At 22.5% G+C, this 17,599-nt stretch overlaps 6 protein-coding genes across 6 annotated transcripts; 5 read left to right on the top strand and 1 right to left on the bottom strand.

The window, feature by feature from the left end:
* Nucleotides 1–1,336: 1,336 nt before the first annotated feature.
* PY17X_1033400 (conserved Plasmodium protein, unknown function) lies at nucleotides 1,337–4,483 on the top strand (the record flags this gene model as incomplete). The annotated part of the gene is made up of 2 exons (XM_022956322.1): nucleotides 1,337–1,343; nucleotides 1,548–4,483. 2 exons carry the CDS (start codon nucleotides 1,337–1,339, stop codon nucleotides 4,481–4,483), a joined length of 2,943 nt encoding a protein of 980 aa, XP_022813377.1.
* Nucleotides 4,484–5,032: 549 nt separating this feature from the next.
* Nucleotides 5,033–6,694, top strand: PY17X_1033300 (uncharacterized protein; the record flags this gene model as incomplete). The annotated part of the gene is made up of 1 exon (XM_724325.2): nucleotides 5,033–6,694. One exon carries the CDS (start codon nucleotides 5,033–5,035, stop codon nucleotides 6,692–6,694), a length of 1,662 nt encoding a protein of 553 aa, XP_729418.2.
* Nucleotides 6,695–7,214: 520 nt separating this feature from the next.
* PY17X_1033200 (methyltransferase, putative) lies at nucleotides 7,215–8,879 on the top strand (the record flags this gene model as incomplete). Its single annotated transcript, XM_724324.1, has 1 exon — nucleotides 7,215–8,879. One exon carries the CDS (start codon nucleotides 7,215–7,217, stop codon nucleotides 8,877–8,879), a length of 1,665 nt encoding a protein of 554 aa, XP_729417.1.
* A 265-nt stretch (nucleotides 8,880–9,144) lies between these two features.
* Nucleotides 9,145–10,590, bottom strand: PY17X_1033100 (conserved Plasmodium protein, unknown function; the record flags this gene model as incomplete). Its single annotated transcript, XM_022956321.1, has 1 exon — nucleotides 9,145–10,590. One exon carries the CDS (start codon nucleotides 10,588–10,590, stop codon nucleotides 9,145–9,147), a length of 1,446 nt encoding a protein of 481 aa, XP_022813376.1.
* A 1,183-nt stretch (nucleotides 10,591–11,773) lies between these two features.
* PY17X_1033000 (p1/s1 nuclease, putative) lies at nucleotides 11,774–12,760 on the top strand (the record flags this gene model as incomplete). The annotated part of the gene is made up of 1 exon (XM_719106.1): nucleotides 11,774–12,760. One exon carries the CDS (start codon nucleotides 11,774–11,776, stop codon nucleotides 12,758–12,760), a length of 987 nt encoding a protein of 328 aa, XP_724199.1.
* A 2,014-nt stretch (nucleotides 12,761–14,774) lies between these two features.
* PY17X_1032900 (mini-chromosome maintenance complex-binding protein, putative) lies at nucleotides 14,775–17,507 on the top strand (the record flags this gene model as incomplete). Its single annotated transcript, XM_719105.1, has 1 exon — nucleotides 14,775–17,507. One exon carries the CDS (start codon nucleotides 14,775–14,777, stop codon nucleotides 17,505–17,507), a length of 2,733 nt encoding a protein of 910 aa, XP_724198.1.
* Nucleotides 17,508–17,599: the final 92 nt, after the last annotated feature.

The raw sequence follows: 17,599 nt of genomic DNA, 5'->3' as shown, positions 1-17,599 counted from the left end.
TCTGTTTTGCACATATTGGCATAAAAATATTGTTAAAAATACACAATAAAAAAAATGAGAAAAAAAAATAAAAATACCAAACAAATCAACAGACAAACAAATAAAGTAATTTTATTAAAAATATATATGAATATTACTAATTATGTTTTATCTTATTATATTATTTAATTTTTGTGTTATTATGATACTAATTATATTTTTCTGGTACCCACAGAAGTAGTCTATGGTACGTAATTATAAGCATAACTCTCCATCTAAACTCGAATTACATTTTTAATAGTTTTACATTATAAAATGTAAATACATTGTAGATAGTTTATTAGAAATTAAATTAAATTAAATTAAATATTTTTTTATTATTAATCACTAAAATATCTATATTTATATATATTTTACTTAGCGGTTTTAAATTTGGGCTATAATTACACATTTATAAAGCGTGTTTATATTTTGTTCATAAAACTATTGTATATATATGGATATTATTATAATATGTTCATACATTTTTATTAAACACATTTTAAAGAAAACATGATATGAAAAATGAAACACTATTCGCTATATTTTTTTTCGGAAATTATTTACTGTAAATATAATTTTCTTCATTCTTAAAGGGCATTGTATATATAGGCATATAAATGAGGGCAACTATAAATGTATATATATTCAATATATATGGGATAAATATATATATAATTATGCAGTTAATTTATTCATATGCATAGATTTTTTTGAGACGATAACAACTTGAAAAAAATGAAGCATTTATTAAATAAAACTTGTATAATAATAATAATAAAATAATAAAATAAAAAAAATTGAAAGGATAAATTTTTTTATATAAGATATATTTATTTCTAAAATTTACCTTTATCTACATAAAATGTTTCATTTGCTTTTTATTATATTTTGTCGTCATTCTGTGCTATTTTATCATTATTTTTCTTTATTTTTTTTAAATAGTTACAATTTATTAAGTTTTATGTAGATTAACAAAATTATTTAAAATTACAACTAAATAAATAATATATTATATATATACTTTGACTATATTAAAAAACAAAAAAATGGGGCATTTTTACAGAGATCAATATATTGAAATATAATAAATTTTTAAGTAAAACCATAATTTTATCATTTGCATAATTTATGTCTACATATATAAAATATTTAAGCAAATCAAGAATACAAGAAAACTAAAATATGTTCACTATATGCCAGATATTATTATTCCTGGACATATAAATCTTATAACTTATTTACATGTCTATAAGATCCATAATATAATTAAAACATAAAATAAAATTAATTGTATTAAATCTCCATATTGATTAAGATGAAAGGTAAAGAAATCCATAATTCTCCATGTTTATAAATATATAAATGAATATATTTTTACTCAAAAATTCTTGCATATTTTTTTTTACGACAAATCAATCTGCATATCCATACTAGCGATTTGTGGAGTTTTGGTTTGTATGCATAATTATATATAATGGATTTTTTCTATAATTTTTATTTATGTTTTCTCTTTTTCTCATATATAGGCACCATTTTAAGCAGAAAAGAAAAACGGAAACTGGAAAGGACGCAAAAAAAAAGGAATAAACTACTTTTTTCAAATAAAAAAAAGAAATTCAAAAGAAATGATAATACAAATGAAGAAATGCCACTTAAAATACATAAAAATGTAAATAACCATGAAAAAGGAAAACAAATGAGAGATACAAAAAATGATTCGATTGAAAAAAGTTCGATCAAAGGTAATAAGAAAAAGAGAAACTCTTATTCTAATGATTTAAGTGATGCATTCCAAAAAAAGAAAGCCAAAAAGATGAATAGGAGTATACGTGATTTAGACGAAGATCAAAAAAAGGACGAATATTTGCTATCATATTTATCTAAAAAGTTAAAAATAAATAATAACAAGCATAATGAGGAAAAACTTTTTAATGAATTAACAAAAGATGGGTTTGATTCAAATTTGTTAAAGTTGACTGATATTATTTTTGATGATTTTCAAAAGAAACGTTCCAATAAAAAGGGGAATAAAAAACTAAAAAATAGGAAGGAAGCAAAGGAAGAAGAAGAGGAAGATGAGGAGGAAGAAGATGAGAATGAAGAGGAAGAAGATGAGGAAGAGGAAGAGGAAGATGGGGAGGAGGAAATAGATGAAGATGAAGAAGATGAGGAGGAAGATGAGGAGGAGGAAGAGGAAGAGGAAGATGATGAGGGGGAAGATGAGGAGGAGGGAGAAGGTGAAGAAGACGAAGTAGATGAGGAGGAAGATGAGGAGGAAGTAGATGAAGAAGATGATGAGGAGGAAGATGAGGAGGAAGTAGATGAAGAAGATGATGAGGAGGAAGAGGAAGAGGAAGATGATGAGGGGGAAGATGAGGAGGAAGATGAGGAGGAAGTAGATGAAGAAGATGATGAGGAGGAAGTAGATGAAGAAGATGAGGAAGACGAGGAAGAGGAAATAGATGAATATGAAGTAGGTGAAGCGAAAAAAACGCAAACGAAAGGAATTGCGAAAAAGGAAAATTATACGAAGAAAAGGCAAGTAAACTACAAAGAGGAAGAAAAAAAAATCGAAAAGTTTCTTATGTTGTCATTAAATAAAACATCGGAATTTAATATAAAATGTATTATAGAAGATATTTGTAAATATTTTCATGACATAAAAGATTCAAATTTAAAATTAACTTTTGTTAATTCCCTTGTTAAAATAATATCAAATAATTTCAAAAATGCAAATATTACAGACACACATATATACATATTTGTAGTTATGGTGTGTGTATTAAATAATTTGACTTATCGAAAATTATTGAAAGATTTTTTAAAAGAATTAGTTATAATTTTTAAAACATATTTCAAGAACAACATTAATTTGATGAAACGTGTAGAAAGAGAGAATGAAATAATAAATATTAATCTAATAAAGAATGAAGAAAATGGTAAAAAAAATAATACAATGATTAAAATTACCACAAACACAGAAAATGAGGAGATAAATGATGCATATGATAACAATAATAATGTTGAGGGTCCTAATAAATTCGAAAAACAATCATTGGAAGATAAATCAATTAGTCAATCTGAATATGATAAATATCAAGATTTTAAAATAATTTTAAGAAACTTATTAAAGTGTTTTAGTTTATTTTATGCTTTAAATTATGTCGATTTTGATTTCATAACAGATATAATTAACGTCTTATGTGAATATATAAGTATTAATAGTGTAGATAATATAATTATAATTTTAAAAATATGTGGATTGAAATTAAAAAATGATGATGTTTCTCATTTAAATTATATTACAGATCATTTAAAAAAAGAAGTTGATAATTATATTTTAAAAAATAATATATATTTAGAAAAAAGTAAACTTCGATTTTTGATTAAGGATATAGAAGACTTAAAAAATGGAAAAATGAAATTTTATTTTTTAAATAGATTTGAATTCCTTTCTAATATATTAAACGAATTTGAAAAGAAATATGAGTTTAAAAAGGATATTGTATCATTTTCTTTTCAAAATATGTTCAAAAAAGATGATAAAACAAAGAGAAAGACAAACGAATTAAACATGACTACAGAGGGAGAAAACGAAAGTGATGATACCAATGCAAATGGTGAAAAAAATAAATCCTACGAAAACAATAATAGTAATAAATATGAAAAAAAAAACATGAAAGAAAACAATTTTAATAAATTGAATTACTTAGTTGGAGAGGAAGAAACTAACTCGAATGAACTCCACTACAATAAAATGCTAAAAAAATATAAAATACAAGGAATATTATCTAAAAAAATATTTTTAATTGTTAAAAATAGTTTAGATATAGAAGAATGTGTTCATAATTTATCCGTAATATTAAAAAATGAAAAAAATATACCTCATGTTATTCAGACAATTATACAAATAATTTTATATGATAAAAAATATAAAGTTGCTTATTGCAGAATATTAAGTAATATATCAAAATTTAAAAATAGAGTATTCTTATTCAGTTTAAAAACAATTGTTATTAATTTTATTAAAAATATTAATAATTATGATTTAAAAAAAATACTGTTTTTAAGTAAGCTATTTATCTTTTTATTAAAAGAAAATTTGATTAATTTCAAAATTTTTAAATTCATTAATATAGATGAAAATGATGATCAAACAGAACAAAAAAATAATTCAACTGCCTTTAATTTGCATTTTTTTTTTAAAACTATTTTTATACTAATATCGATTGACGAAAAATCTACTGACCCATCAAAAAATGCTCAATTATGGGAAAATATATCCCAAGTTTTACACAACGGCCAAATTAGTAGTTCCTACTTTTATTCGTTTAAGAAAATTATTAAGAAATACATATTTGATGAAGAAGAAAATATTAAATGTGTATATCCACATTTTAACATGAAATATATACAATGTTTTCATAAATTTTTAGAAAAAAAAACAAAAAGGAATATATAGCTTTGGTAGGAGTAATAGATCCTTTTTTTCGCTTGTTTTTGTTAATTTTGTGCATTTTTTTTAAGTAGCTATAATTTGAAACATATAATTAAAAATATATTAACTTTGTTTAACTAATATGCATATATATATATATCTTGCATGCTGGTTCTTATGTATTTGATTAAAATATGTTTTTTTATTTGAGTAAGAATAACCTACATCTTCTTTCATTGACCGTCTAACGTCGGTACTTTCAATTAATATCGAAATAATTTGTATTAAAAATGCATTACATTATTTAATGAATATTTAAAAATTTAATACAGTTTTTTTATTATTTTGTAACTTTGCTAAGATATAATATTTAAAAATTTTCATTTCACATGGCATAATTTTTTTATATATTTTTTCCTCCCTTTACTGTTGGTAAAGCGGAAAGATAAAAGTTATTACATCACTTTAACTGGCGCTAATATATGTATAACAATTCGTATAAATGAGGAAATAAAAATTTTCAAAATTAATATAAAATAAACTAAAAAAACGAGAAGAAATAACTATGTAAACATGCTTATAATATTTATCCTTTTCCTATTTTTGTATCAAAAAAGTAACTTTTGTAAAAATGCCGATTCTAATTTTTTGCGTAAAAAAAACTCATTCTTTTTATTAAATGATCTGAAGTGTAAAAATAAAATAAAACAAAAGAATCATATATATTGCGGTGAAAAAAAGATAAAGAAAAACGAATTTCATGATAGATGTATAATAAATGTTAAAGGGGGAAACGGAGGAGATGGAATATGTTGTTTTACAACATTTTCTCAAAAAAAAAATAAAAAATATGCATCTGGTGGCAGAGGAGGGAAAGGTGGTGATATATATTTAATTGGTGATAAAAAAATTGATAACTTTTTAAATTTAAAATTAAAATCTTTTTATTATGCTGGAAATGGAGGGAAAGGGTGTAACAATAATCAACAAGGAGAAAATGGGAAAGATGAATATATAAAAATACCAATAAATACAATTATTTATGAAGATAATAAATTTATTAACTTTATCCATTCAGATTATCAAAAAGTATTAGTAGCAAAAGGCGGCAAAGGTGGAAAAGGAAATTATTCATATCGAACCAAAAGTTTGAAAATACCATATGTTTGCCAATTTGGAGAAAAAACAAAAGAAAAACAAATTATCTTAAAAAAATTATTTTTCACAGATCTAGGAATTATTGGATATCCTAATGTAGGAAAAAGCACATTATTAAATAAAATCACTAATGCTAATGTCAAAATAGCTAATTATAGTTACACATCCTTATTTCCAAATTTTGGAATATATAAGTGTAAAAACGAGGTAAAACAGATGGGAAGTCATGAACCTGAAGATTCTATTAAAGTAGAGGAGTACAAACAAGAAATTGAAAGCGAGATAGAAGAAGAGAGAGAAAAAAACGAATTGGAAATCGGCGAAGAAAATAAATTGAAAGACGAAGGAAACAATACTGAAATATGTGCAGAAAGGATAAACACGAGGAATTACACCGTGATCGATTTTCCAGGTATTATAGAAGGGCTCGATAAAAAATTATCAAATGTCTCGTATAAATATTTAGAGCATCTTAAATATAGTAAAATATTAATTTACATGTTTGATATTAATAATAATTGTATTGTTGAAACATATAAAAATATAAAAAACGTTTTAGTTCAATATGATACAATTTTTGAGAAAAAAAAAGAAGTTATAATTCTTAACAAAATTGACATATATAAAGATAAGGAAAATATAAATACTATTATAAATTACTTAAAAGAAAATTTGAAAAATGATAAAATATTTTGTATATCTGCATTAACTGGAACAAATGTTATAGAAACAATTGATGAAATTATTTTAAATATCAATAAAGAAAATATAATTAATAATTTTATAAGTAACTTACCAAAACCATGTGATATTGAACAAATCGAAAATAGTGATAATTACCCACCAAATGAATATCAAATTCATAAATATAATGAGCATATATATATTATCAAAGGAAAATATATTGAAAATCAAGCAAATATTTTTAATTTTTCAAAAAATGACAGTGAAAAAGTATTTAATAAAATATTAAATGATTTAAATATTAATGTAAAACTTAAAAATATTGGGGCAAAAGAAGGTGATAAAATTATTATAAGTAATTACTCATATGATTTTTCTCTTGAAGGTTTATAGGAAAGGTGAAAGAAATTATTTATATAGCATACAAATTGCGCACATTAAAAACATCTATATATTTATCACATTAACTTTTATGTAGAAAAAGTGTTATGCATTTTTTTTTCTTTTTTGGGATGCTATTATAATAGAAATATTCTTATATTCCCTTTCTCACAACCATTCTGAATTATGTTTTTTTCGAAAAAAAAAAACGACGTCATTATAAAAATTGTTCGTTTCGATACCCTCGTTTTTTCTTCATCATCATTATTTTATTTTTTTTCATTTTTTGTTATTTTATTTTTTTTTTTATTTTCTTCATTTTCTTCATTTTCATTTGCTTATTTACTTCTCTTTTGCTGACAGCATATATGCGTCTCGCATCAATTGTTTAGTATTTCCATTTTATATATACCGAATTAATTAATTTATTTTTTTGTGTTTTTGTTTTTTTCTTTTTATTTTTGCATCGTAAAAAATTATAAAATAGAAGAAACATATTGAACAAAAAATATATGCATATCATGTAGCAAAAATGGTACAATTTGTGAAAAGAAAAAATAAGGATGACAGCCACAAGAGGCATCGACATAATCGATATTCTAATTTAATGCATGAAAGAAATATTCACAAAAGTTCTATAACAAATTTTGAAGAATTGGGGGAAAAATATGCATATTTAAATAGGTATTTAATTGTGAATAAAAAGGGAAAGAAATTTTATAACTTTGAAAAAACAATAGCTACCTATGTTTTAAGTAAAGCTTTGTTAAAAGAGCATTATAATCTTCATTTTTTTCTGCCATATATATATGTTGAAAAGTTATATCATAAAATTGATGATATTATTACATCATCGTCACATAATAATAATAATAAACAATATTTTTTGTATTATAATGAAGAGGAATTATATGATATAAGAAAAAATTCACTTTTGGAAGCATATAATGAATACACAGATAATTTGTTACATCTTATTGATGCATATGAAGAAGGCATACAAAATAAAATTAACAAAGAAATAACATATCCTAATTTGAAAAATCAAAATGACCAACCAAAAAATAATTTTTTATGCCCATGTGTACCTGGGAGAGCTAATTACATTCATATAATAGCAGACCTTACAATTATAAATTCTTTAGAAAATTATAAGGATAATATAAATACATACATATATAGAAACAATAATGATATTAATAATACCCCAATATTATTATATGGAAATATAATAAAAGTTTTAGATGTTGGAGTTGGGGCAAATTGCATATACCCCCTTCTAGGGAATATTGTCTATAAATGGTCTTTTATAGGAGTAGATATAAATATAGATTCTTTGAAATATTCTTATATAAATATCATATTAAATAATAAAGAAAATGATATCTTGTTAAAGTATCAACATGATAAACATAAAATATTTTTAAATGTAATTAAACATTCGGATTTATACTTTTTCACAATGTGTAATCCTCCTTATTATACATTACTGGAAGAATTTAACAAAAACCCTTTTAGAAATGTAGAAGCAAATATAGATGAAGTAGTATATTATTCTGAAAATAACAATGAGGAGAACTGTAACGATGAAATAGCAAACATTAATGATGACAATAAATATGATATATGCAATAATGTGAGCTCTTATAATGCACATGAACAAATTAGTAATAATAATAAAATGAAAGAAAACGAAGAGAATTATAATTCTCCTAAAAATGATAATAATACACCTTTTATAGGACCAAGAAATAGTAATATGGATGTAAAAACAAAAGACATAAATAGTCATTTACATAAAGGAGGAGAATATAAATTTATTATGAAAATGATTAATGAAAGTAAAATATTTTTTTACAATGTAATATGGTTTACTACATTAGTATCAAAAAAAAGTAATGTCAAATTAATAAAAAATGAAATAATACAATCAATGAGATTATATAGTGTACATAAAAAAAAACAAATTAATTTCTTAAACGATGTAATAACAAATAATTTGTATTTTGATAAATTTTTTTATTTTAAAAATATTAATAGTAGTTCCTTTCCATTGTATATATCACAATATAGAATATTTGAGTCATATACTGGAAGAATAACTCGATGGATTTTATGTTGGTCATATTATAATGAATCACAAATTAATTATTTAAAAAAAAAGTTTTACGAAAAAAATATTGAAAACCCCACATAGGATTATTAATAATTGAATTATTTTTTTCGATATACAAAAAAATCATATTGTGATTATTTACCACACTATGAATATATCAATAGTGTGGAAATAACTATAATTCAAATTTAATTGCAAAATAAAAAAAATTAATTTGAAATTAAAAATACAAATAAATAACAAATTATAGGGGAATTTTACACCGAATGTTAAAACATTGTAATAGAAAAAAAAAAAATGCATCCATATATGGATATGCATGTGTGTGTTCTAGAATCAAGTTTTATCAATTAAAATTGAAGAAGATACTAAAAAAGGAAAGAATATCCAAGGAATTATTCTTTTCATACTCTGATATGGAATATTTTATCGAATCTTCTATTTCATCATATTCTTCCGAATCAATATTAGTTTTTTTTGTATTCGCAATACTTATGTTTATGCTATTATATGAGTATAAAACGTCTCGTAATTTGAAATTATCATTATTTATTGAATTGAAAATAATATTTTCAAAATTTTTATTCCATTCAAAATCTTGAATGTCATTTGAAAACTTTTCATTAAGATATCCCATTAACACTGATTTTTTAATTATTTCATTTAAAACACAATTATCTAAATCTTTAAACGGGTCATGATGTTTTAATATAGATATAAGTTTATTTATTTCATATTTACCTTCTTCAACATCTTTAATAATATCTTTAAATTGAATATTTTTATAAAGTAAAATATTTATAACTTCTTTAATAATATCTTTATATTTCTTTCCAACTTTTTTAAAACTAATATAATTTCCTATTTTTATATTGCTATTCATATAAGTATCAAATAATTCTTCGTCGCGTTTTTCTTCATTTTTTGCTTTTTTTTCAATTTGTTCAACTGTTAAATTTTCACTAATTAATTTGGTAACATTTTTTTCGTTTTTTCTTAACATTTTTAAAATGTCATCTTCATTCAAATTTAATTCTTTCATCATATTTTTAAAATAATTGCTATTTATAAGTTCTGTGCTTTTTTCAGGATCTACATTACTAATTAAAGAATTATCATTTTCTACATTAAAATGTTTTAATATGTCAAAACCATCTTCCATATCTTTGGGGGCAATACAGTTTTCTTCTTCACTGATTTTATTCATATATATTTCATCCAATAAATCATCATTTAATTTGTTACTATTATTTTTTTCTCCATTTTTTATATTATCTTCTTTTCCCTTTTCGATATTATATTCACATTCTCCAAGTGTGTTACTATTTTTTATCTGAGATTGATTATTCACATTTGTATTCTTTTTAGTATTGGATAATTCTTTTTTTTCTTGGTTTAGTGTATTATCATCTGTGCAAGCGATTTTTAAATTACGCATATGTGCTGTATTAATATTTTGATTTTTTTTTTTTAATATTGTTATATTTATTTTATTTTCCTTTAATTTATGTCCTTTTTCCAATATAGTTGTTTTAATAAAATATGAATTTCTATATATGGTTACTATTCCATTTGATGGATTAGTGAAAATGTGTTTATATTTTGTTCCTAATTTATTTATATTTCCATTTATACCTTCCTCTTTTATTCTTTTTAATATATCTATTTGGTGTGTAGGACATTTAATACCAAGTGAATGACATTTATATTGGCTAGATAAATTCACCATAATATATATTATGTTAAAAATATATACTATAAAACTGTATGCAGTTAAATAACTTTTTTTCATTTTTATATTCTACTTGCATTTTTTAAATATTTTTATAAATCGAAAAAAAAAAAACGCAGATTTTTTTATTTTTTTTTTATTTTAATAGATGTGTTCATATATTTATTTTTTCCATAGCTAAATCTTAATTATAGTTATACTTAAAAAAAATTGAATGACAAAAATTTGCATATTATGAAATAGAACCCAAATTATGTATTATTTATGTTAAGGTTTCAATTTGTGTATTATTTGTTTCCGTTTGATATAATAAGATTAAGCTATTATTTTGTTACTATATATTTTCATATTTGTGTAGATATGGTGCTTTCATTTTATGTACTTTTTGATATGATAAATGGTTATATCAATATTTTATTTAAGTTATAGTTGTTTATATTTAATTGGTATTTATGAGTAAATTAATTTTACATATATCCCATTTATTTAATTCTCAAATTTGAATGCACATCTTTTGATTATGCATAGAATATTTAACATTAAGAATTAACCCATTGTGAAAGCTACTTTTTAATAATTATAGTACTATTCCTTTAAATCCATTTTTTTATGTTTATATTTTAAATATATAACTAACCTTTCTACTTTAGTTTTAAGTAAATAATTATTCACATTTCGATATTAATACCTTATAAAAACATATATCAACATTTTACAATATGGAAAATTTTATTTTCATTTTTGCTATCCTTAATTTCTTTGTATAGGTTATTTTAGATAATTTTACAATATGTTGAAAAATTCTTTGAAATTACCTTTAAAGCATTATTATGCACAATTTTTGTTTTTATATTATTAAGGAAACACCGAGAAAAATAATTAATTTTTTTTTTTAAATTTTATTTCGGCTTGCTATGCATTTTAACGGATATTCTACTATATTTTATAACATTTTTAGTTTAGAATATTGTTATTAAATTTTTAATATTAAAAATAATGCAAATAATTATTGTTATATTTTAATACATATTAAATAATGTATAATTATTTTTTTTAAGTTTTTTATAATCAACGTACTTAGTTTTTATAATAATATTTATTTTTTTTTAATAATTCTAATTATATTTTTTCTAATAATATAATTCTTAAATAATTTTATTTTATACTTTAACTTGTAATTATACAATTAATATAATTTCTCGTTATTTGAATAAAACATTTTTGTATTTAAAAAAATAAAAAAATGGGATTTATTAAATATCTAATTTCCTGTGGATTATTTTCCTTATTACTTTTGAAAGAAGTTGTTTGTTGGTCAGATGAAGGTCATATGCTAATAAGTGCTATAGCCTATGAAGGACTTGATGATAGAGAAAAAAAAATTTTAACACAAATATTTCAAAATTACAAAGAAGATAACGATTTCAATAATCATATATATGCAGCTGTGTGGCCCGATCATATTAAGTACTATGAACACCCTGTAGACACTACTAAAAGAATGGATGGTATAAGTATAATGGACAGATGGCATTATATTAATGTACCATATAATCCTACTAATATTGATTTAGATATGTATCATAAAGAATATTATAAAGATACAGATAATTCATTAACAATATCAAGAAAAATATTTCAAGATTTAAAATTAATGGAAAAAAAAAACAATTATGGTAGTTATTTTTCATATAACTTCCAATTAAGATATTTTATTCATGTTTTTGGTGACATGCATCAACCTTTACATACTGCCACTTTCTTTAACAAACATTTCATAAAAGGAGATTTCGGTGGAACAGCTATTAATGTCAATTATAATAACCGTACCGAGAAATTACATCACTTATGTGATTGCGTTTTTCATGCCCGAGATAAAAAATGGCCAAGTGCTACTGTAGAAGAAGTAACAAACGATGCCCGTACCTTAATGAATACATACCCCCCTGAATATTTTGGAAATAGATTAAACAACGGAATGGATGAGTATGAATATTTAGGTTATATAGTTGAGGATAGTTATGCTCAAGCTATTGACCATATTTATTATGCTTTCCCATTTGAAAGTTTAAATAGACACACCGCATACACTTTAACAAATGCATATGTTATCAATTTAAAAAAAGTTTTAAATGAACAAATTGCTTTGGGAGGTTACAGATTAACTAGATATTTAAAAACTATAATTGCAAACGTCCCTGACGATCTTTTACAAACCGGTAATATTTAGAGTCAATTTTCAATAAATATCAAATTTCTTATCACATTGTTTTAAGATTATATATTATTATCATTATCATTGTTTTGATATTTTTTTTGAAAATCATTGATACCGACATTCACCTCATTGTAATATTATTGTATCTTATTTTTATAATATTATATATATATATATATATGATTCCCGCTATTTACTTATCATATATATATATTCATAATTAAAAATTATACAATTTATTAATAATTTAAATGTTTGAAAGAATGTGTGATGTATCATGTATGTCCGTCTTTTCAAGTAATATGTATTTGTTTATTTATTTATTCATTCATGCATTCATTCATTCACATATTATATAATACCTCTCTTTAATAAGAGGTCATCTAACTAAAACTTAAAAAAAACAAACTTAGGCTTTAAGCATTACAATAAATTACATATTTTGAAATATACAATTGTTTCCATATAATGTTTTGAGACTATATATATTAGTGTATGTAGAATTAAAATAGTTAAGCAATTTTTCAAAAATTGTTTTATTATTAGTGCTATCATTATATCTTAATTTAAAATAAAATTAAAAATAAATCCCTATTTTGTTAAAAGGTTAATAAACATTTTTAACAAGTTATAGATAAACTATGATGATTAAGACGTTGCGATGTTTTACATTGGTTTGTAGAGAGCTAATTTTTTTTTATAATTTTACATATAAACAGTGAGTAAATTAATGGGTATATATCCTTCCCTGAGTATCCATATGTTTTGAGGGTTCATATATTTGTATGGGTATTCCGCTCAAACTACGTATATATAATTTGGAGTATATGTATACACACTTGTTTAAATCTCTTTTGATTTAAAATTATTATTTTTCAAATATATACAAATACAATAAAACTTTTTAGTAGCACATTGTCAATTATCCTAAATATGATTAAAGTGACATAATTCCAACATATATATCTTATAATTATTTATTTTATATATTTTGTATTTTTTGCATGTGAATATCTAGAGAGTAAAAAGTAAAAGAACGATTTCACATCGACGATTAAAATATATCTGCTTTACAGATATTAGAAAAGAAAAAGAGAAAATGTGATTAAGGTTTCTAAAAAATTTATTAAAATCGCGTGGTTATTTGGCCTAGTGTATTAATGAATTATAAATTTATATTATATAATATTATATAAGTAAATATTTCAGATATGTGTTAAGAAAAAATAGCCATATAAGAAAAGCTCACAAATGGAGACTAAGAAAACGGACTTATAATTTTTTTTAAGTATTTATGTGCACATATGTATAAACGCATCAGTATATATTTATACAAAAATTGGGCGGAAAATATAATCACTTAAGAAATAAAAAAAATTATATAAATGGAAAAATATACCATCATAATACCATGGAATTAATTAACTGTTTATCAATGGAAAATAATTAAAGATATAAAAAAAATACACTTATAGAGATACAATAATACATTCATACATTTTGTATATATAAAGGTGGCCAAGTGTAAAAATAAAACGAGATCGCCCCTATATGCATTAAGAAAAAAAAGAGAAACATCTTAAACATTTGTATAGGAAAAATACAAATTGAAACTTTTCATTAAAAAAGATAATTATAAAAATTGTATTCGTCAAGCTGTTTATAAATGTGATAAAAGGATACATTAAGGGTGAAAGAAACAAATGATAAAATAAATAACGAAGTATATGAATGGATAAATAAATACGATTATAGTGAGGACCTACATAATACATATATCCATAAATTAAAAAAAATATATATATTCAATAGTAGCATGCCTTTGGCTTGTATATGTATATACTACATTGAGAAGTCCCACAATTCTTTGCCCATAATAATTGAGTTCAAAATAAACACACATGCATAAGTTTTTACACATGCATAAGTTTTTACACATACATAAGATTTTACACATACATAAGATTTTACATATACACAAGTTTTTGCACACACATAGATATACATAAAAGACAAATTCTTCAATATGAACGTATTAAATCAAATAGATACCTTTTTTTTAGATTATACAAAAACTAAGGGAATAAAAAAAATAGATTCAGATTGGGATGAAGGTATAATAGTTAATAGATATATAGAACTAGGAAATGGAATATCAAAAAGTCTTAACGACGATAAAAAAAATACTGAACAATGTGAAGAGAAGAAAGAACAGAAAATTTGTAATCTAACAAATGAAAAACCTTCAGATGAAAACAAAAAAATAGACTCAAAAAATGATATTTCTGAAACACTTATAAAAGAAAAAGGAAATAATTCTCTTCCCAATAATAATACTGTAGATAATTGTGTATGCATAAATTCATTTCCTGATTTAAACGAATTAAAAGATGCAACATTAGTTAGATGGACTTGTATGGTTCAGCAAATAATTTCTCCTGAATGTTACCTTGGGATTTATAAATTAAGAAACAAAAAAACTGGAGAAATAATTTTAAAAAGCTCAAAATATAGAGACTATATTGACATGGACGATAATTGGGAAGTAATTGAAGAAAATGAAAAAAAAAATGCGATTGGTGAATACTATGAATCAAGCTATGATAAATATAATGACATCACTGAACAAGCAGATAAGGATAATGCAAATGAAAATAATAAATCAGCTAATAATTGCAGAATTAAGACAGAGATAAACAAAATGGATAATGAAAATAAAACTGATAATAATAAATTCGATCAAAACTGTGATGAAGTAATAATAGGAAAGGAAAACGAAGAAGATTACACGAAAAATGATAAGAAAGATATTATGTTTTATGATAATTATAATAATTTCACCAAATATTGGAATAGATATTTATTTTTATGTACAAATATACCAGGAAGTAAAGGTTCATGGTGTAAAAATTTGTATGAATATACTTCATATCTTAGTAATTCTGAATTTTTTTTAAAAAACCCAAATAATTATGAACAAAATGATAATAAAAATTCAGATCCAATTGGACATTCATGCAAATTAGTTCATACTAGTGAATCTAAATTGATCAAAAGCTCAGATAATATAAAAAATGAAAAAGGTAACACGTGCCCTAATCCTTCGGAAAATGATTTAAAGAGCAATGTAAATAATGACATATCAAATTCTTTATTAAAGACTGAACAAACTCAAAATGAAACTGTGAAAGAAGAAAAAGATAAAGAATTTATTACCTCCAAAAAAATGAGATGTATAGTAAAAATTTATGATGCTAATAGTCAATATAACGGGAAAAATGTAGAAGGTTTTTTAAAATTAAATGATATAATTGAAATAATAGGTATATTTCGTAAACATCAAATAAAAGATTATGAAGACTATCAAAAAAATTTGAATTATTATTTTTCCCATGATCAGAATTTTTTAAAATATCCATGTATTCATGTCTTTCGTTATACTAAAATAAATGTTTTTAATCCTATAAACAATTGTATACTATTTAAAAATGATCTTACAAATATTTTAGAAAGTGGTCCATTCAATAATATAAATGATTTGAGAAAACATCTAATAATATATATTTCTACACATTTTTCTAATGATTTATTAGTTGCTCATTATATATTTTTTTATTTATGTGCAAGTTATATTAATGAGAGCAAATTAAAATTGGGCAAATTTAGTCTAAGTATTTTTAACTTGTTAACAAAAAATATTTCTAGCGACAAAACATATCAAAAAAATTCCAATTCATTAAGCAATGATCAAAAGGATTTAAATTATGTAAAAAGAGATATAACAAAATCAGAAGAGCCACTAAAAAATACTATTAAACAAATCCCCAACATACAAAATATTAATAATGATGGAAAAGCACTTGCTAACAATATTATAAATATAAATAATATGTTCATAAATTTGGTTCCTTTATATAGATATATTCCTCTCTCTTTAAGTAAATTAAACAGTGACTATTTATCATCTGTTATGAATAACGATAGTGGAGAATTAAAAAAAGGAAAACTTCAGCTAGCTAATAATACTTACATTGCTTTTGATGAATGTTTATTAGATGTAGGTAATCTTAATAGCATTGGTATAAAAAATTTTCATTGCATAGAAAGTTTAATAACATCACAAGAACTACCGTATATTTTTAATACTGATATTACTTTTGAAACGCAAAATAATATATTAATTTTATCCAAAAAAAAATCAATGTTTTACAATTATATCGACATATCGGTTCCTATACTTCAAAAAGAGAGAGAACCTTTAGACACATGTAATGTCGAGAAGGAATCATCTTTAAGTGAAGCTAGCAAAATAGAAACCTCAAAAAATATAGAAGTAGACAACTTAAAAACAACTCAAAAAAATGACATTGGAATGGATCAAAATGAATCTAATAATGATGAAAATGTTTCAAAATTTATTTCATTTTCAAACGATTTTAAAAATACCTATGAAAATTATAAGCCAAATGAAAATGAACTTATGCAATTTAGAAGATATATAAATTATATATTATCAAAAAATCATTCTGCAAAAATTACTACAGATATACAGAATTATATTACAGATTATTTTGTTACATTGAGACAAACAAATAAGTCCATAAACCAATTTATTCTAAATACATGGATATGTATGTCAAGAATATTTGCATTTTCAGATGGATCTGATGAGATAACTAAAGATCACTGGAACTATATTATGGATCTTGAGGAGGAAAGACGAGTCCGAATGGATAATTTAGATCGAATTTATGTCTAACTATTTTTTTTTTCTCTTTTTTTTAATTGTTCTATACATAAATGAATGTAAATATTTTTTAATACAAATTGTTTTTAATTTAATATCCCATT

This window comes from Plasmodium yoelii (assembly GCF_900002385.2).
Source record: "Plasmodium yoelii strain 17X genome assembly, chromosome: 10".
Classification (NCBI taxonomy): domain Eukaryota; phylum Apicomplexa; class Aconoidasida; order Haemosporida; family Plasmodiidae; genus Plasmodium; species Plasmodium yoelii.
This window is presented reverse-complemented; position numbering and strand designations above follow the sequence as displayed.